The sequence below is a fragment of the Carassius auratus genome, chromosome 38 (assembly GCF_003368295.1).
Source record: "Carassius auratus strain Wakin chromosome 38, ASM336829v1, whole genome shotgun sequence".
Lineage (NCBI taxonomy): Eukaryota > Metazoa > Chordata > Actinopteri > Cypriniformes > Cyprinidae > Carassius > Carassius auratus.
In genome coordinates this window covers 15,142,521-15,169,474 of record NC_039280.1, presented here as the reverse complement: position 1 = coordinate 15,169,474, position 26,954 = coordinate 15,142,521, and the positions used below count along the sequence as shown (strand labels likewise).

General features: G+C 39.3%; 1 protein-coding gene across 2 annotated transcripts; it reads right to left on the bottom strand.

The window, feature by feature from the left end:
- Positions 1-255: 255 nt before the first annotated feature.
- Positions 256-25,286, bottom strand: LOC113057197 (uncharacterized). 2 transcript variants are annotated; one of them, XM_026224389.1, is made up of 12 exons: positions 25,039-25,286; positions 24,278-24,728; positions 23,779-23,866; positions 22,667-22,780; positions 22,378-22,478; positions 22,121-22,219; positions 19,359-19,491; positions 19,012-19,122; positions 18,766-18,918; positions 18,398-18,519; positions 18,222-18,276; positions 256-280 (listed from the first exon to the last, which is right to left on the bottom strand). In XM_026224389.1, the coding sequence occupies exons 1-12, from the start codon at positions 25,151-25,153 to the stop codon at positions 266-268; spliced, it is 1,557 nt and encodes a 518-aa protein (XP_026080174.1). In that variant the 5' UTR covers positions 25,154-25,286; the 3' UTR covers positions 256-265. The 2 variants fall into 2 exon arrangements, with proteins under 2 accessions (XP_026080174.1, XP_026080173.1); XM_026224388.1 differs by lacking the exon at positions 256-280 and having other exon boundaries at positions 17,603-18,276.
- Between the last annotated feature and the right edge of the window lie 1,668 nt (positions 25,287-26,954).

The window sequence follows — 26,954 nt, the reverse complement described above, 5'->3', positions numbered from 1 at the left end:
GAGCGAAGTGTCCTGGAGATGTTGTCAGAGAGAAGCTCCGCTCCAATTCTGCTGGGGTGTAATCCATCAGCGCGAAACAGTCTAGGACGCTCCCAGAAAAGATTCCAGTTATTAACAAATAGCAGTTTCTGTTCTTTACACCATGACAATAACCATTCATTTAAAGCAAAAAGTCTACTGAACCTTTCGTGTCCTCGTCGATACGTGGGCAGTGGTCCTGACACGACGATCGTCGCCACGGGCGTCGTGCTGCGAACCGTCTCGATCAGGCTCCTGAAGTCTGTGTGCATTAAATCTATTTAATACACGAGTTTCACAATTTGAGTTTAATTCCTGAAATAAATTAACTTTTCCACAACATTCTATTTTATTGAGGTCAACCAAAAAAAAAAAAAAATTTTGTAGTGGACAGTGCATTCCAGGGCCCACTTTAGAGGACAAAGGTTTGCTACATTTTGATTTTGGTGGACTAACATAAGCAAACTGTCAAGTGCCATCGGACAAAGATGCCAGGACAACAGCCAGATACGACTTAGAGGGCAAGAAAAAGACAGGGAAGGACAGTACTTCCTATAGGTCAAAATGCAGTTTCTGCCCTTCACCTACCTTGAGACTGATTCCTAAGGTTTGGCCTGTGACCGTGATAAAAATTGTGACAACTTCAAACTTTAACAGACACCTGTCATGGATGCACCCAGAAAAGTAAGTAAAATGCTTTCCATTGGCTAAAGTTAGCATTAAAAAAAATATTATAGACTAATGCATATATGATAATAAACAAAAGAAGCTAGGGTTGGCATCAGACATCGATGATGTGTAATGTCTGGTTCAGATTACACAATTTTTTTGTCTGTTGATAACTTACTAGTCACTGTGTCAGATAAGATTTTTTTTTTTTTGTCTGTTGCGATAGTCACTGTTCCAGATTACACAATTTTTTTGTCTGTTGCAATGGTCACTGTGTCAGATGGATGACACAATTTTGACTCCTAAAATCCTGTGGTGTCATGGACAAGAAACATGACAGACTAACGTAAAACGTTGCTTTCTGACCAGTCGTGTGCCATCACACACACATTCACTTGAACACATACAAACTCACTCACGCTAAATCACTCAGTCACTCACACACAAACGCTCTCTCTCTCTCTCTCACACACACTCTCTCTCTCTCGGCATATCGTATTGATTTTTACATTTTAAGTATATTTAAAATACAGTAATACAGTGTTAAAGGATTAGTTCATATTACATTAACTAATGTTAACTAATGAACCGTATTGTAAAGTGTTACCCATACCTCTCCTGCCTCCTTTTGTTTCAGAGTATATCAAAGAAGAAGGCGAGAAACAACAGTTACCATCACCAGCCGCTGCAACAGGGCCAGGGGTAGGTGATGCTCCAGCATCTCCTCCTGAGGCCCCTCAGAAGAAGCTGAAAATGTTCTCCCACTACCAGAAGACTCCCTCCTCGATTCCCTCCTAGACAACAAGCCATCTGTCCATGCTCAGTAGACTGCATATCTTGACCTGATCACAGAGCAGGACTCAGTCCCATGGGTTTTGGCAGCAGCACAAAGTCAAGTTCCCTGCGCTCTATCAGCTTGCCACACAGGTATTCTGTATTCCTGCCACCAGTGCACCCATTTAAAGGGTGTCATATGTCAAATCAGTAAATAAACTCCCTTTGCAATTGTGACAGTGGTGTCATTTTTGTTTAATGTAGAACCTCTTTAATACATTTTATCAGTTCTTTGAAGGTCCCAGAGTGGAAACATGTAGGCACTGGGAGCTTGAGACTCGACTCAGACTTGAACATTGGGGACTCGAGACTCGACTCGGACTCCACTACAACACTGCTGGTAGCTAGTGTAACCTGATGAAGAGAGGAGTAACGTGAGCTTTTTTTGGCTCATTGAAGACAACATTCACTGCTGCATTCTGGATCAGTTGCAGAGGATTGATAGTACATGCATGAAGGCAAGCCAGGAGAGCATTACAATAGTCCAGTCTGGAGAGAACAATAACTTGGACAAGATGTTGGGTGGCTTGGACCGGGTCATTGTAGCAATATGGTCTGTGAAGCTTAACTGATGATTCATCACAACTTCTAGGTTGGGACACATTAGTACCGTAAGCCCCTTTCACACTACACGTTGGTCCCGGAAAAATTGCCGGAGTACCTTCTGTGTGGATGCAAACACATCCCAAGATTGATTCAAGGATCGTTCCTAGGTTGGGGATTGCCGGGTTCAGTCCCAGAACGAGCTCTAAACAAAACCCAGAACCAATGCCAGTAAAGGTGTGTCGTATTGATAACGCACATTATCATGTGACTCTTTTACCAAAGGCAGATCAACGATCGTGAAGAAAATGTGCAAACTGTGTAATGAAGCAGAGACCAGTTAGCTCCTTACTTTCCACGCTGTAGCTGAGATTGTTCGGCAACTTAAGTTCAACTCGTACATTACACATCAAATCCTGATGTCACCTGTCATTACGGGACCTTTAGAGGTTCTGTGTGAACACACGCACAGATTCTGAGAAATCACTGGCAGTATGAATGAACCAAAATTTAATGATCTGGGAACAATTGCCAGGACACATTACCCATGTATGATCGGGAATCTTATTGGAAAGGGGCTCTAGATTAGTAATTTGTACCCTTAAGGTACTAATTTGTAGGCCTACCTATTAGGGGAAAAAATTAACAAATATGTAATTTTAAGTGTGTTGCTCCAGTGACATGCTGTTGTACCCCAAAAGGAGAGTTTTTGGCTCCTTTTTTCTGTATATAGCCTGTACATCCACAACAATTTCTGAATCCACAGACAACCCTATTATTTGTATAGCCATCACATAAAAAGTTCTAAATCCTTAGTCTGGGGAGCGGAAAATAAGAAAAGGTTCTCTCTTGCACTGCACCTTCAGTTACAGTTCCCTTTCCCTTTTCTTAATTTTCCCCGATATCTCTTTTTTTTTATAACTCTGATATCTCTGAACAGAACTGTTATGAACAGAACAGTGTAAACCTTGTTGAAAACAACCACCTCATGTCAGTTTGTTAACAAAGAATGTTATTTATCTTAAAATGACAAACCTAAATTAGGCCTACATAAAAATATACACTACTAATCAAAAGTTTTTGAACAGTAAGACTTTTAATGTTTTTTGAAGAAGTCTCTTCTGCTCACCAAGCCTGCATTAATTTGATCCAAAGCAGGAGCAGTGATATTGTGAAATATTTGTACTGTTTAAAATAACTGCTTTCAATTGGAACATATTTTAAAATGTAATTTATTTCTGTGATCAAAAAGCTGAATTTTCAGCATCATTATTTCAGTATTCAGTGTCACTTGATCCTTTAGAAATCATTCTAATATGCTCATTTGCTGTTCAAGAAACATATTGCAAAAATGATCAAAAACGCAGACATAGTTTTATGTTTACACAGCGCGATGCAACACAACATGTAAAAACACAGTTTAAGTAAGTCAGTAAGTCATTATAATCAGTATTTATGTCCCACTTTTTGTAATGGGTTTTATTAGTTTTGTCTCGTCGTGCCAGGAGATCGTATGGTAAGGGGTGTAACATTTCTGTCAGATGCTTGTGGGATTTGTCCAATCACAACGCACTGGATAGCTGGCCAATCAGAGCACACCCTGCTTTTCAGACCAATGAGCCATGTAAAAAATGTCTCCGGTTACGAATGTAACCCTGTTTCCCTGAGTAGGGAACGAGACACTGCGTCCTCTAGGGGACGCTATGGGTAACACCTCGTCACGACTCGTGTCTGTAGCAGACTTTGAAAAAACACTAATGAGTTGGCCGACTACAGCCTCTGACGTCACTACCGGCGCAACTATAAATCAGCGCGAGGAGAACACATCATTCACTTCTTCGTCTGAAGCTTGTGTCCGAAGCATGGAAGGGAGCTAGAAGACGCAGTGTCTCATTCCCTATTCAGGGAACCATGGTTACATTCGTAACCAGAGACGTTCCCTTTCAAGGAAACTTTGAACTGCGTCCTCTAGGGGACACTATAGGGAACAGTATACCCACGCCTCCATGCTGAGGTGGGTGCAGGCCAGAATCATGGGAAGCACCATTTCCATGGGAGTTGCCCCTGGGACGTTTAGACGGCTGTAGAGCTGTCAAAAAATAATAAAAATTTTGAATATTCGTCGAATTTAAAATAAAAATCCACATTTTAATGCAAAAATATTGCATGTGAATTTTAGGTGTGCTTTAAGGATGCTGCTTTAAGGACCGGCCAGGGTATACTTCACATTCCACGTTTGTTTCATTTTGCGACCAGTTCTGTCCGCAGAGCTTTCAAAAGGTGGACGAGGTCGACATGCAGTACCACTTCTGTCTCATCATTCACCTCGTGTGTGCGCTGTTGTAAAGCCGCACACCCCACCCACGTACAGGGAATTTTTGAGACCACGCGGGAGGGGTGCGCGGCTGTCCGTGAGCCCTCTTGATGATAAAAATGACATGCAGACGGTGTGTGGATGCAAACGGCTGAAGTATATATTGGCATTTTGTCAGTGGCGCACGAGATGCGATGACAATGTAAGTGTTCCACTAGATGCAGCGCTGCTTCGATGTTCTTTCAAAATATTGCAGAAAAAGAGAACATCAATGTGGAGAAGATCTTGTTTGCATCAAAACTGAAACCAAGCTATTCACACAGAATGCATATTTAGCGCATTTTCTAGAGAGACATATTCTATAACCGTTGCACTCACGTCTTGCACACGAGAGCCGCATGTTTAGAAAGCCATGTAAAATTAATTAAAGTTCAACTTTTTAAAAACACATCTCAAGACTTTATGGTGGGTTTTTCCCCATCCCACCTCATCTCATGTTTTTAAATGTAAAAATCTACTCTGTGTGATTGGCTTTACGCCCTTTGTATTAAACTATGCATGCATACATGATGTTTTGTTTATAGTTGTTTAAGCAACTTAATTATAATTAGTTTATAAACATTATTTTAAATATTATTCACTTCACAGTCATGTATTCTAATGCTTTGAATAAACGTTTATTAGTAATATCTTGCTGGATGCACCCTCTTGTGGCATCAGGAGAGAAGCCAAAAGCTTTTCTTCACCCTAACTGAAATTATGCATTTTAAATTCGAATAAAATTAGAATTTTGATAATCTATAAGTACAAAATTCGAATTTAATTTTTCAGCCATTTTGACAGCCCTAGATGGCTGTCCATGACATTATCCCTTACGGCCAAAGGCATAAGTTATGAACCCAGTTTTTATTTGTTAGGGCCTCGGCCCGGGGTAGAGCTAAAGGCTTGGAATCAGGAAGGATTCCTTTAAAGGGATACGGCTAAGAACCCAGTATTTATACAACTCAAGAAAGGGCACGAAACAACCGCATGAAGCCCTCACCAATTTTTGATTTTAGAAAGAAGGCAGAGCACTAGCGTGCAAACTTACCACAGTTTAGATTTCAGAAAGTGCGCAAAGCCTTCACCTGCACACTTACCATAACATGGATTTTGAAATACTGTTCTAAGGAGGGGCTTTCGTGGCACTCTGATCAAGCAGCTCCTAGATGGAATGGTGCATCTCAAACAATATGCTTGAGAGTCATCAACTCGATCTGTGGAAATAATGCTTGAATGATCTGGGGAAAAAACTGAACCGCACGGCAGAGGCAAGCACAAATTTTGCAAACCTCAGGCGAGGGGAACATCACCTGAGGCAGTATACTGTATAAAGGAAGACTTCTGTAACTACCACCTCCACTTCCCGCTGGATGCAACAGCACAACTAAGCAGCCAGGAAGCCCCTCAGGGTGACATGGCCTGACATCCATGAGATTCCCTGCAGTGCTGTGCCAGTTCTGATGATCACCGAGGCTCCCGCAGAAGCCTGTGATCTCGGCCGTCTAATACCAGAGCATGAGGCCGGACAGCCAATGCTGATGAGTGTGTAGTGAACGCTGTAACTGAGCACTGTAAAGGAAACTCACTGTGTTTGTTAGTAGGCACATAACCACCAGCAATTTAATACACATAAGTATATAACCTTCTGCACTGGAGCCCCGCTCAAGGGGTGCCTCCTTTTAGTCTGGACCATCAGTAAGGTGGTTGCTATGAACATAGAACCAGCCAAAAACGTCATAGGTCCAGCATAGGAGACTGTTATGCGAGAAATTTCCCACCTAACCTCGATCAGGTGGAGAGCTGGTGGTTACAGGGGAATTAGGCAGGGGAGGATAAAAGCAGAAGTTAAAAACACCCAAAGGGAATGAGTAGCTACCTAGGAATCGCTCCAATTCAGCAAGAATGCTGCCTCGCATGAATCACATCCCTAAGATCCTGCTTATCTCCTTGTGACCCACGATTCTTCTCACCCCTGTCTGTAGGCAGGGGAGGAGCGCGAGCCGTGACTCTAGCCTTCTGTGCCCATCTCTGTTCCTCAGACCGAGACAGACCAGGACCCCTATGTTGTTCCGGGTCGGACCTGGACCTTCATGGAATGAAGGATTGAAAAAAAGCTGAGCGCACCCTCGTCTCCCTGAACTTCTCCACCCCCATCTCAACCGAGGTACCGAAAAGTTCGGAAGGCGAGACCGGAGCATCAAGAAGAAAGCCCCTTTCTTTTCTCCCAATATCTCCCAGGTTCACCCACAGATTGTCTCTCCATTACCCCCATTGCCTCCATAGACCTACCCATGGTGGAGGCGGCCTGCTTGGTAGCATGGAGAGAGAGGTCTGTGGTGTGGTGCAGATTGGCTACCTGGTCAGCTGAAAGGCCCTTGCCTTTATCCAGGTCCTTCAACAGATCAGCCTGATGAGCCTGAAGCACTGCTATTGTGTGCAATGAAGCCACAGCCTGACCTGCTGCTGTGTATGCTCTGTGTATGAGGAAGATTTAAGAGAGGATGTTTCCCCCACAGAGAGATAGCTAGCCCCTTCTACAGGGGGAATTCTCTCATAGCCATTTTCGCGCATCGCCTCGATGTTGGCATAACTTGTATGCTGAAACTGATGGATGCGAGAAGAAAAAGGCCTCTTCCATTCTTTTTTGACTTTTGCATGTAAAAAGGGAAGAACGGTTCATCTTGGCTGGAGGGCTATGATCAGACAAATAACGCTCGTTGAGGCGACCTCGCGGCATCACTTTGCTGGCATGCTTCCATGGTAAATCCAACCTCCAACAGCTCCACATACGCAGGGCAGGAGGCTTGAGAAAGCTCAGCCTCGGCTTCTTCGCCACCCTCAGACATCTCCTGCTATTCCTGGGCAGACACCAGCAGAGCACTAACTTCAGTCAGAAAGGGTTATTGACAACACATCTTCCTCCTTCCGTCGAAGAGCGCAAAAGGGAAAGTCCCTCTCTAAACTGTGTGTGTCATCAGGTGTCAAATAACACCAACACGGGTGTACATACTGTCTGAACGTCTTGCTAGTGGATGCCATGATAAACAGAAAAAGATTGCTCTTACATTGTTGTTTTCTCAGATGCACGCAAAGAGTCAAAAACACTGACAAAACAGTCAATGAAGACCAAGAAGAGAATGACGTGTTCTCCTGGCGCTGATTTACAGTCACGCCAGTAGTGACTTCAGAGGTTGTCGCCAGCCAACTCGTTGGTGTTTTTTCAAAGTATGCTCCAGACACGGGTCACGACGAGGTGTTCCCCATAGCGCCCCCCTAGAGGATTCAGTACGAAGTTCCCTTGAAAGGGAACTATGCATTTCAGAAAGGCGGGGCATATAGGAGAAACAATAGGCAAGGCAAGTTTATTTACATGGCACTTTTCGTACACAATGGTAATCCTAAGTGCTTTAAATAAAAGAAAGTAAAATAATCATAAAGAACAAAAATAAAACAAGCAATTTTAAAACTTTGGAAATGATAAAAAAATTGACTTAATTTAAAACAAGTAGAAATAGAAAATGATTTTACATAAAATGCATTATACGTAAAATACAGTGCAATTAGTTTGGAACATCGCACAGTGCTCGTTCAACAAATGCACAGCTAAACAGATGGGTTCTGAGTCTAGATTTAAATATGAATAGTGTTTTAGCACATCTGATCTCTTCTGGATGCTGATTCCAACTTTATAACTAAAGGCGGACTCCCCTTGTTTTGTGTCAACCCTTGGTATTTCTAACTGACTAGATCCTAATGATCTGAGTGGTCTGTTAGGTTTATATTCAGTGAATATATCTGCAATGTATTTCGGTCCTAGGTCATTGAGTGACTTATAGACGAGTAAAAGTACTTTAAAATCAATCCTGAATGAAACTGGAAGCCAGTGTAATGACCTGAGGACTTGTGTGATATGCTCAGATTTTCTGGTTCTAGTCAGAATCCTGGCGGCAGCTTTCTGGATGAGCTGCAGCTGTCTAATTGTCTTTTTGGGAAGGCCGGTGAGTAGACCATTACAATAGTCCACCATGCTGGTGATAAAAGCATGAACAAGTTTCTCCAGGTCTTGACTGCAAACAAAACATCTAATTCTGGCAATGTTTTTCAAATGATAGTATGCTGATTTAGTTGCTAAATCAACTGCTTTGACTTGACTACTGAAACTAAGGTCTGTCTCCAGAACCACGCCAAGATTCCTGACTTGGTTTTTAGTTGTTTGACCCCTAGAATCAAGGTATGCATTCACCTTGAAAACTTCATCTTTGTTGCAGTGCAATGTTTTTTCCTTGTTTAACTGAAGAAAGTTTATTTTAGTTTAAGTCTTTATTCACCTGATTAAAAACGACCTTTTCTATGATTTTGCATACAAAGGGAAGATTAGATATTGGTCTTTAATTGCTCAAAATGGTGTTATCAAGATCGCTCTTTTTCAGGAGGGGCTGAACAACTGCTGTTTTCAGGGAGTTTGGAAATGTACCTGAAAGAAGTGAGGCGTTCACCACTTCTCATAGATCTTCTTCTTAACAGTTAAGCACACTTTTGAGAAAAGATGTGGGAAGTGTGTCAAGATAGCAGGTTGACGATTTTAGTTGCTGCACTATGTCTTCCAAAATTTTGCTATCAATTGCTTCAAAAATACATTTAGTATCTTTTTGATATTTTGGCTGAATCTGTGAGACCTCTGCATTACTTGAGGATGTGCTAATCACCTTCCTGATATTGATGATCTTCTCAGAAAAAAAGGAAGCCAACTCGTTGAATTTGCAGTCTGAGAGCATTTCACTGAGAATCTGACTTGGGGGGTTTGTCAGTCTCTCAACAGTGGCAAAAAGAGTACGAGTGTTGATTAAGTTACTGTTTATAGGGTCTGAGAAGAAATTTTGTCTAGCTGTGGCTAGTTTCACATTGAAAGCATGAAGGCTTTCTTTATACATGCTATAGTGAATTTCAAGTTTCGTCTTCCGCCACATCCGCTGAGCTTTTCTGCATTGTCTTTTCAAAGTCTGAACTGCCGTTGATCTTCTTCAAACTGATTTCTCTCTGTTTGTTTTCTTACTATTATTGGAGCAAAATCATCAATAACATTCTTAACTTTTGAGTTGAAGGAATCAAGGAGAATATCAACAGAGTCTGCAAAAATGCTTTGTTTTAAATATATAGCCTCCATAAATAGTACACTAGTGTTCTCGTTGATGCATCTTCTTCTGACAGAGACAGATCTAGATTCAGTGATAGCAGAGATCAATATATCAAAGAAAATAAAGAAGTGATCAGATAGTGCTATGTCCTTAATAACAATGGATGAAATGTTTAGACCCCTACTGATGATTAAGTCTTGAGTGTGTCCACCTTTGTGTGTGGGTCCATGGACATGCTGAATCAGGTCAAAAATGTTTAGAACTGTTATCATTTGTTTTGTAATTTTGTTTTCTGCATTGTCTATGTGAATATTAAAATCCCCTGCAATAACAAAACAGTCAAACTCTGAGGAAATAATTGAAAACATTTATGTGACCTCTTCAACAAAGGCTGGAAAGTATTTTTGAGGCCTGTAAATAGTGAAAATGGAATGCTTGGAGTACCTTTGAGCACAATCCCTAGATATTCAAAAGACAAGTACTGACCAAATGACACTTGCTTGCATTGAATTTTAAATAGAGCAGCTACACCTACACCTCTCCTAACAGTCCTGCAGACACTCATGAAATTAAAGTTAGGAGGGGCTGCTTCATTGATGATTGTTGCATTGCAGCTGTCGTCAAGCCATGTTTCGTTTAAAAAAAGATTGTTTGTGGTTATAAATTCATTGATTCGAAATTATTTATTTTTTAGTGAGCGAATGTTTAAAGATGCTAACTTGATGGCAGTGCTTGGTGTCTTTACATCAGTTTTAGTTTGATGCATAATAGGCCGCAGATTAGTTGAGTTTGCCCTTCGGCTTGAGATGGCCTTAAACTTTCTATTACGTGATAAAACTGAAATAGAGAAAGCTACAGGCGCACTGGGTTCCTGCTTGTTCTGTAAACATTTGTGAATGTTATTATAGCGGGGACCCGACGCATATCACTAAGAGCTGCTATCAGTTGTTTTTGGTTCACCTTCAGCAGAGGTGGGTTTGGGCCCTGACATTCTGGCAGCAGTCAGAGCCGTCTTTTTGTTGATACTTGCGGGCTTGCAGAGAATAAGTAAGAGAGTTTAGTCCCAGCATACACCAATTCTTCCATTTTCTGTGAGAAGCACAGAAGTGGAGATGCTGGAGAGAGGGATAATGTGTCTGGTGAGATGGGCTGTGTCTCTGGTGTTTCTGGTGGTTGTGATATGTTGTCCTGGCTTCCCTGGATGTTTTCCAGAAAGTCGTCCTTGGGTGCTGAGTCTTGTAGCTGTTTTGATACATCACAGTCTGTCTGTGAGGAACTCTGTAGGCAGGGCTCAGCAGGGATAGTGTCCATCAGCAGTGCTTGTTGTGGCTGCATGGTGACATCATTGTCCTTGTGGGATGTGTCAACCACATGATGACTCGGACCCGGTGTGTGTGTGTGCTTAATGGATTCACACACTCTGCTGAAGGATGACGGAGGGAAAAGTAGATATTGTCCTTAAGCACTCTAGCACCAAGTTTGTTTAAACAGTTGTCTATGGCCCCAGCAAAGATTGAAGTTGTCGATGAAATTCGCAAGATCTGATTCACAAGATTCACAAGATTTTCAGGATCATTGTAGCCATGTGTTCAGCCCAAGCATCTGTGAAAACATATTTGTTCCCCTTGCTGGGAGTGGTCCACTGATGAACGACTGAACTTTGAGTCTTCGAAGTGTTCATCATTCTTCCCCACAGGGATGATGATTCGATTCGCAGTCTTGTGCTTCATCAGAATGTTCTGAAGTTCCTTGTTCACATCAGAGACCATTGCTTGAGGAAGGCAGCATGTTTTGTAGTCATGCCACTGATGTTTCTGATAATAGAGTCACCCACTATCAGAGTCCTGGTCTCGGCTAAGCTCTGAGCTGAATGCCGCTGTCTGCTTGACCTTGAGCTCCTGTTAGTAGCAGGGTTAGCTTCTTGCTGATCCGATAGATGTTTGATCACAAATTTGGGATTCCTCACCTGCATTCATTACTGCTTCAAATCTGTTCTCAAGATGTATAGGGGGAGGTAGAATACCGGTATTTACAAGCCTTGTCATAGTCAAATCTGGGGTAAAGGAAGCTACGTCAGCAATATGAGTAACTCGTGACAATATGATGTCTCGAGTTCCTTTGGGTCTCGCTCCCTGTTTGTGCCATCGATAAGTGTTGCGATCAGTTTCGGCTTGTTCCTCTACATTTGGTATACACTGCTAAGATTCAGAAGATTCATGGGACTCACCGGTTGTATGCTGAGGGGGTACATTGACGATCTGCTGAGTCTTCAACCTGTTTTGGAAGTCCAGCAAGTAACTTTTTTTCCACAATCACAATCCTTTGTAGAAGTTTGCAGCAGTTCATGCAACAAGTAGATCCAAGAGGAGGCATTTTCTCTCTCTTCTGTTTGAGTGTAGGCAGCTGTTTTCCCGTCTCCGGAATGTAAGCTGCTGGCATTGGGAGGCAAAGTCTTCTTTTTGTAGGATTATTTCAGTCCCAAAGAGTTTTTGGTTTAAAGGTGCTGTAGGGAACTTTTGTAAAAATATATTTTTTACATATTTATTAAACCTGTCATTATGTCCTGACAGTAGAATATGAGACAGATAATCTGTGAAAAAATCAAGCTCCTCTGGCTCCTCCCAGTGGTCCTATTGCCATTTGCAGAAAGTCATGCGCTCCCGGTAAAAAACAACCAATCAGAGCTGCGGTCCGTAACTTTGTTTGTGTTCAAAATGTAGAAAAATGAACATAATAAGCGAGTACACCATGAATCCATTTTCCAAACTGTGTTTTTAGCTTGTCCTGAATCACTAGGGTGCACCTATAATAAGTATTTATATTCGGACTATTTTAGATTGCTTCAGGGGTACCACGGCGGAGTAACCCAGTACCTTTGTGATTCTTCATAGACATAAACAGAGAGAAGTAGCTCCGGCTACAATGTTCTTCCGCATGACACAAGCAGTTCTGTTTATTAACCGCTAGAGCGTCAGAAATTCCCTACTGCAGCTTTAAGCATTTGTGCCAAAAATCTGTTGTTTGTGCACTGTGCTGATCTGCTGAAGTAAAAAAATCTTAGAAAAATCAGAGAAAAGTACAGAAATAAGAAGCAAAGTGCAGAGCAGTAAGCTAGAACGTCCGAACAGTCGTGAAGCCGAAAGCATTCTGTGGGAAATAATGTGTTTTTTTAACCTTAAACCACATAAACACATTTAATTACACCAAATAATGTTCTTTTTAGCAAAATCATATGACCCCTTTAATACAACCCCATAATCTCTTAACACATGTTTCATGAGAGAAGTGTCAAACAAATCAAAAATCACATTTCACCATGCAAAATCGCAATGAATTTAGGTGTTTCACCAACTACCATAAATAATAATGTGAAAAGATTCAGGGAATACAGAGGAATCTCAGTACATGTAGGGCAGGGCAGGAAAGCTCAGAGGATTTTTTTGCATGACCTTTGAGCTCTCAGATGCCATTGCAGAAGAAGCCATCATGCTGTGATGTTAAAGAGATGTTATGATTTAAGATTTTTTTTTAATTATATATCCAAAAACAACTAGAACCGTGTTATATATTTTGCTGAATTGTGTACTTTATCCCAAATGTTTCGAAGAATGTTTCAATCCAGAGAAATAAGCAATTTTAATTAGTGACAATTAATTAGTGGAATATGGATTTGATAAATTGGTCTCTCAACGCAATTGACACCATCTTCTCGACGAGGGAGAAACCTGACTGCCCTGCCGGAACATTTGCAGCTGGCTACACGATGGACGCGTGGGCGAATTGGCGGTTCGTGTGACTGGCGGCTCTTTCCGTGGAGGACATTGAAGACATCTACCTATTCAGAACCATGATAACAGGTTTTTTGCTGATTGGATTAGGCTTTGCCCTGGGTTATCGGAAAATTAAGAAGACGGGAACAGCTGTCCAAAGCCTCACAAGGCTGCCCGTCATGATTGAAGTAGTGGGCAGAGCGGTCAGCATTGAGACTGAGACTATTAACCACAATATGGATAACATCACGAAGAAGCTCACGGATTTGGAAAAGAAATTGGAGAATTTGGAGACCACTGGACAATGAACAATCATAGTGACCGTGAAAAGAAATGCAGCTACTAGACCAAACAACTGGTATCTTATCTTCTTTTGGCTTTCTTTACCAGCTTTGGCTGGATGACAAAAATCTCCCAGGCGAGCAGGGCAGCTTGACTTCTCTTGCATTCCTCCACCCTCGCCCACAGACACCTGCTGATTGTTGACTCTGTCTAGGACCTGACCAAGGACGTCTCCGTGGCAACTTGCTATGATGCTGTATAATCTGCGGACTGAGGCATCTAGAGAGAGTCTCAACTCTCCAGGCCTACAAATACACAAACTCTTACACATATACAGATATGCATTCACCCCCCGAACCCCCATCCCCCGCCTTCGCCGCTTTGTTCCGCCAGTCTGGCAGGCGAGTCAGTGACCGGCGCTTTTCAGCTGCTGGACCGGATGGCTGTTTGCCTGCACTGGATTACCTCAACCCCCCTAAGTTCCATACCCAGTTGCAAAGTCGTTTGTCTATGGTGTATTGATTATGTGCTTTTTGTGCTGAGGTGTTTTTCCTGTTCTCATACTGTGCTCCCATAAGGAGTCTGGGTGTTGGTTTTTTTCTCCTCACTTCCCTAATGTTATGCTGTATTTCTTCCTCAAATACCCTGTCTTCCTGTCCTGTCTACCCCCCTGTCATATTGTATGTATGTATGTATGGACAGGTTGATGGCTAATTTCGCTGGTACTTGTGACTAGTGACAATAAAGGGCTACTACTAAAATCATTAACTCATCCAGTCGGAGACCTGTCGGATTGCATTTGTTGGGGATGAAGACAACAACTCCCATGATTCCACGATCAGTCACAGCGTCAACAAACTACGCTACCTGATTTTTGTTTATTTTGAATGCGTGCCCTCCAGTGGTGAAAATGACATATTGTGCCTTTTAAAACAGCCACATGTGCTCAGGAGTACTTCTGAAAACTGCTGTCAATTAACACAGTCTGCCGCTGCATCAAGAAATGCAACTTAATCTCTGTTACTTTGAGATAAAGCTATATATCAGTTCCATGTAGTGATGTTGCCGGGTTCTCTGGCCAGAGCTCATCTCAGATCTGGAAGTAAATGTGTTCTGGACACAACAGGAAATGTGTTCTGTGGTAAGATGAGTCCACATTTCAATGTGTTTCAGAAAAAAATGATGTTGAGTTCTCAGTCCCAAAGACCAAATTAAGGGACCATCCAGACTTTCATCAGCGATAGAAACAAAAGCAAACGTCTGTCATGGTATGGGAGTGCAGCAGAGCAAACAGTTTGGGTGACTGTCATCCGTGAGAAGGTACCATTGACATACAGACCTATTGTAATTATACAGAGAAATATACTGCTTTGAAGATGTCTTTCATGGGAAGTCCATGGTTATTAGATCAAGACCAGCTCTTCCTGCATATGCTTCAACAGCATGATTTCGTAGATTCAGGGTGAATGAGCTAGACTGGCCTGCCTGCAGTTCAGATCTGTCGGAAAATGTATGAACAGTGTAGCATTTGGACCAACCAATCCCCTCATCTAACCAAAGGGGCTGTGGACTCAGGGCTTGTGTTTCATTGTAAACACAATTAAGTATTGCTGTTGATTGTGGTGGTCTCACTTGTCTATATTTGTGGTAAAACTGCTTCCTAAAACTACTCACATTTTTATTTCCTGGATGTCAGATTTTTGAATTTGGTGGCTAAGACATTTTGTTTTATTCAATACTTTGCCATTTGTATTTGCTAAGTAGCTTTTAATAGATTAATTCACTCAGAATGCATTTTTCAATCCACTGCTGTACTTTTCCATTGTACTTCAATGTAAATGCGCAACTCGACGTCTTGAATGCTGCGCTCTCATGTCAGGTCTTTAGCAGCTTTTCGCTCATAATTCTTGTGCATAATAGACTACATCATTCTAAGACACTGTGCTCAGGTTAAAAGACATTCAGCTTCTAAAACACGTCTCTAGACCTGATGTAACGGGGTTAAGTTATTTGATTTAAGAGTTTTGATGTGTGTGAATTTCATAAAATAAGCATTTGGTTATATTCATTGGTGTTCGAAGGCTACCCCCTTGTGGCTATTAATGGTACTGCAGACAGTGTATTTTTTCGCTCTTCTTTTGCCGTACTCCGGCAGGTTTTGAGCAGTTTTCGCTGCTGTGGATATGCATGATTTTTCACGCTCTAACTCATTAACAGATTGATTGTAATAATAATGTTTTAAGTGAATCTTTTCGATGCAATTTCTTTCATACATGTATTTGAAGGTACATTTAATCCATTTAACGCTTTAACATGAGTGTTGAGGTTGTTATAATATGTACTGCATTTCCACATGCGTCACACAAGTGTAAACGAGTTCAATAGGGCTTGGGCGTCCTGACATCATTATTTGGCGAGGCCGCCATGTTGATGGCCTCCTTTAATGCTACTCGCACTACTGCGCAGTGTTTAGACGTACTCCCTCTCAGCCCAGTGTCTTAATTTGATTAATTAAAAATCTATTTCAACCATGGTAAACCGTTGCTGTTTTGTGGGGTGTAATAGTGCAACACATAATCGCAATGGGGGAAAAATTAAAATGGATTAACTTTCCACTGCTTTTCTGCTTGGAGGCGCAATCACGGAGACCAAGTAAAATATAACATCTGAATATTAATTTATATAGCTAAAGTCAACATAGAACATTGAAAAAAGAGAAATTACCCTGGTTACTCATCCAAAATATGGGAAATTTTTAACATTCATCTTTCTGTTGCTATCACTCTGCTGACAGCAAAAAGGAAAATGAGAAGATGCTGAGCTAAGAGCTCTCAAAACCACGCAAAGCTTGTGCCAGGCTTCGGCCTTCATTCATTCATTCATCAAGATCCTCTGTTTAAACTGTTTTTATCATCAACTCATTTCAGCAGAGACCAACTGGAGCCCCAAAGTGCACCAGGACTCTTTTTCAAACAAGCGAGACGTGCAAGTATCAAACGTAGTCTTATTACTTGATACATTAACATAAGTCTCATATGCACCTTTTACAAAGTTGTGTTTGAACTAAGAAACTGACGTTTACTACTGGCTGTAGATCTGCTGAATATCAAATTTTATCAAAGCTTCATGTCTCTTCTCTTTACTGCTTAAGCTTTAACCCATCTTCCTATGCCAACTGTGTGTGTGTGTGTGTGTCTGTGTATTTTAGACTGAGTAGTATCCCTAAACCAGGAAATTAACATTCTTAGAACTGACAGACAATTGACACTAAGAGGTCTATTATATTTACAATTAATCTAGTTATGGTTGATTATTCCTATTTCCCTTTTTAACTGATTCGCTACAAACAGTCATGAAAATAATAATCAGACTAGGACAATCACAGACTGCTGACCATCTGAAGTCTTGTATCAAGCGAGATTGTATAAATACTTTGCTCGCAAAACTTTAACAAATAGTATCCTTAATTCCCAAACAATGAAACATTGTAATTGAAAGGAAAGTTGATGTGACGCAGTGTTTAACGTGCCTCTGTCCCAACTTTTTTGGAGTGTGTTTCAGCCATCAAAATCAAAAATTGTCTTTATTTAAAAATAAAATTAAGTTGGTCAGTGTAAACTGGATTTTTTTTCTTTGTACTTTAGTCAATTAAATAAACCAGCCTCGCTCGTTCCCACATCCCTCGGCCCCGCCCCACTCGTCACAGTGGTATTCAATGGATGTTTACATATTTGTGATACTGTTTTCAAAACTGATTTCATCTCCCCTTTTTTGTATGTTTTATCTTTCTCCTTTGTACTCATTTAAGGTACTTATGTCATTTGTAATGTTGTCTGACTTTTTTACATTTAGTTTAGTATGTTTTTGTTCACTGCTGTTATAAAACTAGTTAAAAAAAAAAAATATTGAAAACAGTTACTACTGGCAGCTGAAGATATAGAGTGACATCTGATTTAAATGCATTTTATGTAAGCAGGTATATAAAGTTCCAGTAAACAGGTTCACTTTATATATTCAGATTATTTCAGAAAGTTCAAATGTGAATATAAAAAGGCTACATGAATTCATGGTTGGACACATTTTTTAATATTCTATTCCAGACAGACTGGAAAAAAAGCTTTGAGCCTGCATTTAGTGTAGAGAAAGAGAAGATTTAGGACATTGTAAAAGAATATACATTAGATTTGAAAACTACAAGGTAGAAATAGCACAATGTTTGGAGAACATTCTTCATCTCTCTTACTTTTACCAACTGAACTACGTAAAAGAGGATTCAACAAATAAAACTAAAAAAAAAAAACTTATCTATTTATTAAACAAAATGACCATAGAGCAAATATCTTTGCTTGAAAATATAAGCTGGAAGTTTGCTTGGAAACATTTTGGCCCATTTCACATTAAGTCAATCATCTTGACAGGCCTGCATTTATTTCTGTTTGGTTCAAAGGCAGTAACCCACTGTGCTTCTGCAGTTCCCATTATTAAAGGCAGTCTTTGTATTTAATGTGACTTTATGATGCCACAACAAAAAAGTCCCTTCATAGGACAACAGTTGACATGTGTATCACTTGGATTCAGGCCAAGTTCTCGGCTCACATCCAGCACTTCCCTCACCTGTCGCTCCGATAAATCCCCCTTCCAGCGCAGCAGACCAGGTACATACTGCTCACTGCAAAACATTGAGAAGAAGACTTCACTGCACTGAAAACAACATCACACATTCTATGCTTGCTTACTCCCACACAATGAACACAACTACTTTTAAACAATAATTGTTGTTCTGGGTTTACCTCTCCTGCGGGAAATCTCTGAACAAAAAACAACAGGTAATCTTCAGTGCTTCAACATCACTGTAAAGCAAAACTTCACTGAGTCTCTGAAGCAGATCGTTCTGCTGGTCAGCACTGACATTCTGGAGGCAAAAATCACTTTAGTCAATCCATGAGCATTTTATTTGTGTAATGAATGAAAAAACACACTGTTGTCTAATGTCAAAAGTCAAGGACTAAAATGACTTGCCCTAAACACCACAGTCATAGAGAGAGACAAGAGATGTAAGAGTAGCTGTGGACCAATATGAGCCTTAAACTATTAGATACCACACAAGAGTTAGTTGGTAAAAATTAAAATTTTTTTTAAAAAAAATAAAAAAATTCACCAGTTCAGAGAAAGTGTCTTGAAAATATTGAACATCCTCTTTTATCTTTTCCTCAGCATTTCCCCAACGCTGCTCTAGGTTTCTGAAATTTGTCTTCATCAGGCATTTCAGGTACACTTTGGAAACACTGTCATAAGCTATTTTCAAAATGACCTGTCAGGAATAAAATGATTTTTAGAGAGACAGAGGATGAGATATGGAACTTGAATCTTTTTGCTTGGTTTTAAGGTCATAGACTGTGCATACCGTTTTGATCTCTGAGGCCGTCTCAGGCAAAGATGAACACTGCATTTGGATTGCCTCCATTAGGATATGAATATGCCTATTCCTTATGCTGAAATATATTTTTAAATTGGCCTACAAATGAACAATTAAAGGGGAACAGTACTGTAAGTTTGATATAAAATGTGTTAAGAAAGGTTTCAGTATCCTTTATCAGTGACCCAGAGAGATATGAATGGATGAATTAATTTTATGGATCTCACAATTCTGTGTACTCAAATGCTTTATTTAACTTTTCTCCTGAACAGATAATCATAGACAATGATGAAAAAAACATAATAATATTAAAAAGAAAAAGAATCAAAACATACCAGTGCTAAGCAGTTCATGATCTTCTGTACAATGGATGAAGCTTTATCTTCCAGTTTCTGTAGCATGCATATTATAGTGCTTGAGTCATGGTCACTGTTGTTAACATCTGGAGTGATTTGTGTAGCATAGCATCTATAGTTAAAATAAATTAATTAAATGGTTTTATGATTAAACTTTAGAAAAGGGGCAGTAAAGTTAACAGCTGCTTAAAAGTGCAAAAAAAAAATCAAAAACTTAATTTTTAAAAAAAATAATATACTCAAGATATAATCACTCTAGTTATAACAGTGATGTAGAAAAGCTATTTTAATTTACTTAAAGTTTCTGTCTTATGGTTGACGCAATATTTTAGTCAAATATGGGAAGCCAAGTATTAGCCACTTTATCTTAAAGGTGCGTGTCATTAAAATCTGACTTTTCCCAAGTTTTAGTGCTATGATCGGGTGTTCTGTGCGAATTTTCCTTTAAGAATGGCCTTGTGTTCATCCACTAACTGGGCTAACAGTAAACATGTTCCTCTGTCCAGTTTGGCTTTCTCGCCCTTCTTGGTTTTGATTCCATGTTTGTGATTCCAAAACATTGATGGAGCTTACATCGTGACCCCACTCCCCCACCTCGGTCAGTCTAATCACCTTTCTTTGTTCCTCACCCCTAAGTATTCCCCCCTCATCAACCATGTGAAGCCATCAGTGAGGACCATCAAAGTGTGGCCAACTGGAGCAGACTCGTTACTTCAGGACAGGTTTCAATACACGGACTGGAGTATGTTTGCTTCTCAGGCTGCCTGTAGCTCTCACACGGGCATTGATATCTATACCTCCTCTGTACTGAATTACATCAACACCATCATTAACAGTGTTACAACACAAAAGAAGATAACAACATACCCTAATCAGAAGCCATGGATGAACAAGGAGGTGCTACTTCTGCTGAAAGCCCGCAACATTTCCTTCAGGTCAGCTGACGCTCAGGCCTAGAGCAAATCCAGGGCTAACCTGAAAATGGGCATCAAAAAGGCCATGTACTGCTGCAAGCTGAAGGTAGAGGAACACTTTTCCAACTCTGACCCCTGACGCATGTGGCAGGGCATACAGATCATCAGTGACTACAAACCCCCATTTGACTACCATAGAAATAGGTGCACAGAGGATGCAGTATGCACAGTGCTGCACTCTGCACTCACACACTTGGACAATAACAACATATGTACGGATGTAGTTTGTTGACTTCAGCTCAGCATTAACACTGTCATTCCCTCCAAGCTGACCACAAAACCTGGAGTCCTGCACATTAACACCTCCCTCTGCAACTGGATTATGGACTTTCTAACCAACAGACCTCAGCATGTTCGGTCAGGTCACACCTGCTCCACCACCATCACACTCTACACCGGCATACCACAGGGCTGTGTGCTGAGCCCATTCCTCTAGTCCCTCTACACCCACGACTGCAAGCCTCTGCATGGATCAAACTCCATCATTAAGTTTGCAGATGACACCACAGTGATTGGCCTCATCAGAGACAATGATGAGACTGCCATGAGACTGCCTACGGGGAAGAGGTACAGCACCTGGCCACATGGTGCACTGATAATAACCTGCTCCTTAACCCCAGCAAGATAAAGGAGCTCATTGTGGACTTCATGGAGAAGAAAGGAAGCATGCATGACCTCATCCACATTAACAAGATGTTTGTTGAACATTTATCCAGCTTCTATCAAGTTCCTGGGAACCACCATCTCGGAAGACCGGTCCTGGACTACAAACACCTCCAGCCTGGTCAAGAAGGCTCACCAGCGCTGTATGTTATGTCACTTTCACTTTTCACACTTTTATCCAGAATACTGAGTAATCCATTTGCACACTGAAATAATTTAAATGCACTTTACTATCCATTGCACTCTATCCATTGCATAGTTTCTTCCTATAGTGTACAGGTCAAGTATTCTTCTAGCTGTGAGGTGCCCACACTTGAAAAGGACCAGACTTCGGATTTCACTAAGAAAATATTTATTTTGCCCAGTTGAACAGGTACCAATGTAACATGATCAGGATCGTGAGTAACAGGTGAAAAAGCGATAGCCCTTCATGATCAAAAGTCCCAGTTCCTCACAGTGAATGCATTTGTGCCTCTGCCATCCTCCCTGACCGTCGCACCCCAGAAAACTGACCGGTGCACGTAGTTTGAAACCACTGATTGAACTGGGCGCGAGCTTCTAATTTTCCCAATTCAATTCACCTGGTCGAGCTTGCACCAGAGCACGCATAATCGCGTGCGGGCTGCCGTACAGAGCGTGCGCAGGGGAGCCGGCATGCAAAGAAGGAAATGACGGGTACATATATATTGTATATTCTATACTTACTGCTTATTGCACTTCTAGTTAGATGCTAACTGCATTTTGTTGCCCTGTACCTTACATGTGCAATGACAATAAAGTTGAATCTAATCAAATTTGCATTTAAAGAGACATACATGAAAACAGCATGTTCATGCTTCAACGTAAAATAGGCATTTTCAGAATAATATTATACATGATATGTGGATGGGATCTTGAGCTGAAACTCCACAGATTCATTCTGGGGACACCTGTGACTTATATTGCATATTTTTAAATGTGGCATAATAGGTCTCATTTAATGTCCCCACAATTATACTGGCACCATATGATTAAATCAAACTATTCTTAATTTAGTGCAGATTTAACTATACACTGTTACAGTTTCTGAGACATATATTAATCGATCACTTAGTTAGAAAATACCTGAGTTGCATACAGGTGTTCATTATCCGAAACAGAAGCAGAGAGTTTTTCTCTGTGAACTTTAGTTTATTTAGACATTCATTCTCAGCATCCGCATACCTAAGAAAATATATTTATATTAGGAACAGGATTACAAACTTCACTGCTCCAACAACCATAAACTAAAAATATCAAAACTGGAAACTCATTAAATTAAATGAGAATTGTTTAAACTTAAGGTAAAGGTGTAATATTAGATAATATGAGGAGAAACCTACTTCTGAACAAAACCATGCAGCTCCTCACTACAGAGTATTTGTATGGCATGCATCAAAGTCAGACCAACCTCTTGAGCATCTAAAATAGCATTATTTAGGACCTGTGAAAACAAAACATGAAATAGATTAGGAATATATCATATCCCATGTGATACCTTTTAACAAGAATATATAAAAATAAGCCTGGATTCTCTCTCTCTCTCTCTCTCTCTCTCTCTCTCTCTCTCACACACACACACACACACACACACACACTCTCTCTCTCTCTCTCTCTCTCTCTTAGAGCTACCTGAATGACATCTAAGTGAACGCTGATGAAAGTTTCTTCATCCATTGAGTCCTCATTATGTCCATGTTCCTTATCATAGTGCAGGATGTTCTGTAGATACGTGGAGATATCATTCTGTGACAGATAAAATGGGGCAGAGATACATGTTTTACACCTAGTTTTGGGTCCTTTAGTACATTACTGCAGTATGAATCAGTGTAATGAGATTAAAAAAAGATTTAAAAATAGAAAGATAGATTACACTTCATTGACTTTAATATCTAGAGAAGCAACAGTAAATGGTAAAAATATTTTCATTACAGGGTAATGTTTATGGTTACTATTATAGGCCTACTTGATGATACTTAAATATTAACTCTTTCCCCACCAGTTTTTTTGAACAAAGTATTTTTGATGATTTTCACAAAAATGTCATGGCCTCCAGAACACTTTAATGTAGGTAAGTTACATATTATATATATATATATATATATATATATATATATATATATATATATATATATATATATATATATATATATATATATATATATGTATATATGTATGTATGTATGTATGTATGTAATCTTTTTTTTTTTTTTTTTTTTTTGAGCAAAAAAACTGGGAGAATCGCATTTTTATCAAATGTTTGGCAGGGAAGCATCTCATGAATAATATTAAAATTCAGTGTTTGGCTGGGAAAGAGTTAATAACATTATATGAAATAGCAGTTAAGGATATAAAGCAGCATAGCGGGCTACTTTTGTTCAGCTAAAATAACTGAAAGTGAATGTCATCAGAAGCCTCACAAATTCAAGTTACACTCTTAAAAATAAAGGGGCTTCACGATGCCAGTAGAACCTTTTTGTCTAAATGGTTCCATAAACAACCTTTAACATCTGAAGAACCTTTTTATTTCACAAAAGGTTATTTGTGGCAAAAGAAGGTTCTTCAAATTATAAATAGGTAAGAAAGAGATGTTTTTGAAAGAGCCTTTGACTGAATGGTTCTTTATGAAACCAAAAATGGTTATTCTATGGCATCGCTGTGAGGAACCTTTTAAGCACCTTTATTTTTAAGAGTGTACAGCCTCCTCTTACATTAAAAATAAGGTGGATACTGTGAATTTTTACCTTAAGTACTTGCAGTAGTTTTTGTTCTGCTTTCGCAAAAACTCCCGTCAACAGCAGAGGATCATACAATGTCAGTTTTGGGTCTGGACTGAAACAGAATGAACACAGCACATATACTGTAGCCACACTACTGTTCAAGAGGCTAATAAGATTTTCCATTTTTATGAAAAAAGTCTCTATTGCTCACCAAGGCTGCACTTGTTTGACCAAAAATAAAACTGTTATGCCTATATTGTAAAACTTACTCCCGTCTTCAATGCCACGTGATCCTTCAGTAATTCTTCAAATATGATTTGTCAAAGAAATGTTTCTTATTCTTGTCATAGTTAATAAATGTTGCGCTGCATAATATTTTTTGATAAAACTGTGATTCTTTGATAAACAGAAAATTAGAAAGAACAGCATTTATAAATATATATATACAGTAATGTTCATTTAAAATATATCTTGTGTTGTATGTATACAAAAATTTTACTTACAACAAAGTTGCAGTGCATACCTGAAGAACAAACATTTTCCCCACAGTAGAAGGCAGAAGATCTCTTTTACAGACAGATCTCTGTTTAGCAGCAGGTCCAGGTTGTTAAAGATTTGGCGGCTGTAACTGTCCTTCAGATGATCTAGCAGCCCAGCATCTTTCAGTGCAGGTGTTAATCGAAGCACCTCATCATATATTGTGCTCTGTGTTCTCTTTTGAAAGTCTTTTATTTGCTCTAATTGAGATGTTTGTGGTCCCTCTGCTGGCATCTTGGGAAAGTGATTTTCCACAAACTGATCTATTTCTTCAAGGTACTTATGGCGCCATTCTCGAGAAAAGTTTTTCGGCATTGCTTCTGGGTTTAATTCATCATTCAGAATTGTTCTGAGAATATGAAGCCCTGTCTCCCCACTCACTTCAACACCTGAACAGGATGGCATCGCAGAGTCGACTGTGCTTTCCTGTTCTGCTCCTGAAAGCATGTGCATGATTTTTTTTTTTTTCAAATCAAATGTGAATTTTTATTATTATTATTATTATTATTATTATTTTTATAAGATTTCAATTATAAGCGCACATTTTTTAATTGTATTTACTCACTTATTGAAACATAACGGTATCTCTTTACTCTAAGGTTTCATTTGATGTTAATGTTATCAAAGATTTATAAATATTGTATTGTTCATTGATAGTTCATGTTAGGTGATGCATTAACTAACATTAACGTTTACAAATGAGACCTTACTGTAAAGTATTTCCAAAATGACAAAGTATTGTCTTACCATCCGTGGTCTCTGTGTCATCCGTTGGCATGCCTTTCACTAGACGATACTGCTCATCTTTATTCTTGGTTGTTTTTTTCTTCCTCCAAAACTTTACGTTTTTAAAGTTAAGCATTTTTTTAAGTGTAAAGATACTAAAAAGGGCTTTTAGATTCTGCAATCAGTTTGATTTAGATCTATGAAAAAGTCACCTGCTGTACAGGTGCACTATTGTAAATGTTCAAATTCAACCATGAAGCTAATATGCACAGGATATGTTTGTGGTCCATTTGAAGTATCGGAAACAGTTGCAGCAAGTTTAAGCAGTGTCTCAAAAGAAATTATACATTTTACATGCACAGTGCTGTGAAAATGTATTTTACATATCCTTTTTTTTTTTGTATGTCATACCACAGAATTTTAGATTTTCGAGCAAAATGCACCATAAAACAAAGGCAACATGAGTAAAAACATACAGTTTTTATTTTATTGATGCAATAAAACAATTAAAAAGAATAGAAGTTATCTATGAGAAAACGTATTGCCACCTATAGCAGCAAGTTCTGCAATTAAATGCTTCAAATAATAGTGTCTTTCATAGCCGTGTGGTACTGGAATTTTCCCCCACTTTTCTATGCAGAACTAGTTAAGCCACATGGAAAGGTTTGAGTATGTATCTACAAGTCAAAGGTTCTGCCAAAGCATCTTATTTGTGTTTGAGTCAGGACTTTGACAAGGCCATGCCAAAACTTTAATTTAATTGTATTTTATTTATTTATTATCATTATTATTATTATTATTGGAACAGAGCTGGGGAGCTCACTCGTATGGTTTGGATCATTGTCTTGTTGCATTTTCCAGTTGCTTCATCTTACTGGATGTGTTAGTATTGTGTACGTAAAACAGATCAGCTTTCTTTTCATATTTAATTCATGGCTATTGTATTGCATATAATGCAGAATTGACAATGTGGCTTAATACAGCATGAAATGTCCACATTTCCATGCATAGTTCACCCGAAAAATTCACATTCTGTCATTTACTCGCCCATGTAGAGTAACAAACCTCTTTTAAACAGGGTGCTGGGGTCCACTGGGGGCTCAGCAAGCTTCCAGGGTGGTTAAATCTTAAAATGGTTAAGATTTCGTAATATTATCAAAATCGTGATTAAAATGCTAAAATAATAATACATTACTAAAGATGTGCAACATTAAACTCTGGGGTTAAAAAGGCTGAGAACCAGAAAGTGTTCTAAAGAGACATATAGTCAGTGGAATCCAAATTAGGAAAAAAACTGTAGTTAGTAAAATAATCCATTACTTTTGCACATTTTAGATAATCAGACTTGTTTTTTACTAGTACTTTTTGATTACTTTTAGATTACTTTTGACCTAACTCATTCATCACATTGATTCCAACGGGAGATTCTTGTATGATATTGATATAAAAATATAAATAGCAAGAAAATATATTCCATTCATTGAATTAAACAACATAAGGTGCATTAAATCCACACAGGAGGAGACCTTTACAATAGTCCTTGCTGCTAGTGATAAAGGCATGAACAAATTTCTCCAAGTATTGACTGGAAACAAAACATCAAATTCTTACAATTATAATGTAAAATAAAAACAAATAAATAAATTTAAAAGAACATCAGTTAAATAAACCCTTACTAAAAATGTAATGTTTTATTTGTTTAGCTGCATGTCATGTGACCATTAACCAAAGCCATGAACTGTGCACGTTCTCAAATATAAGTAAATGCATTTTGCACCTTCTAGCTGGCAATTGACAAAGTCTGTGTAATATAGCTACGCATAAACCCCATCTTTTTAATATGACTGACTTTGTATTTAACATGAATTTAATAAAAACATTGTACGTTACTAATTATAACACTTTAATTGTACAGAAAGAGAGCAATACAAATGTAT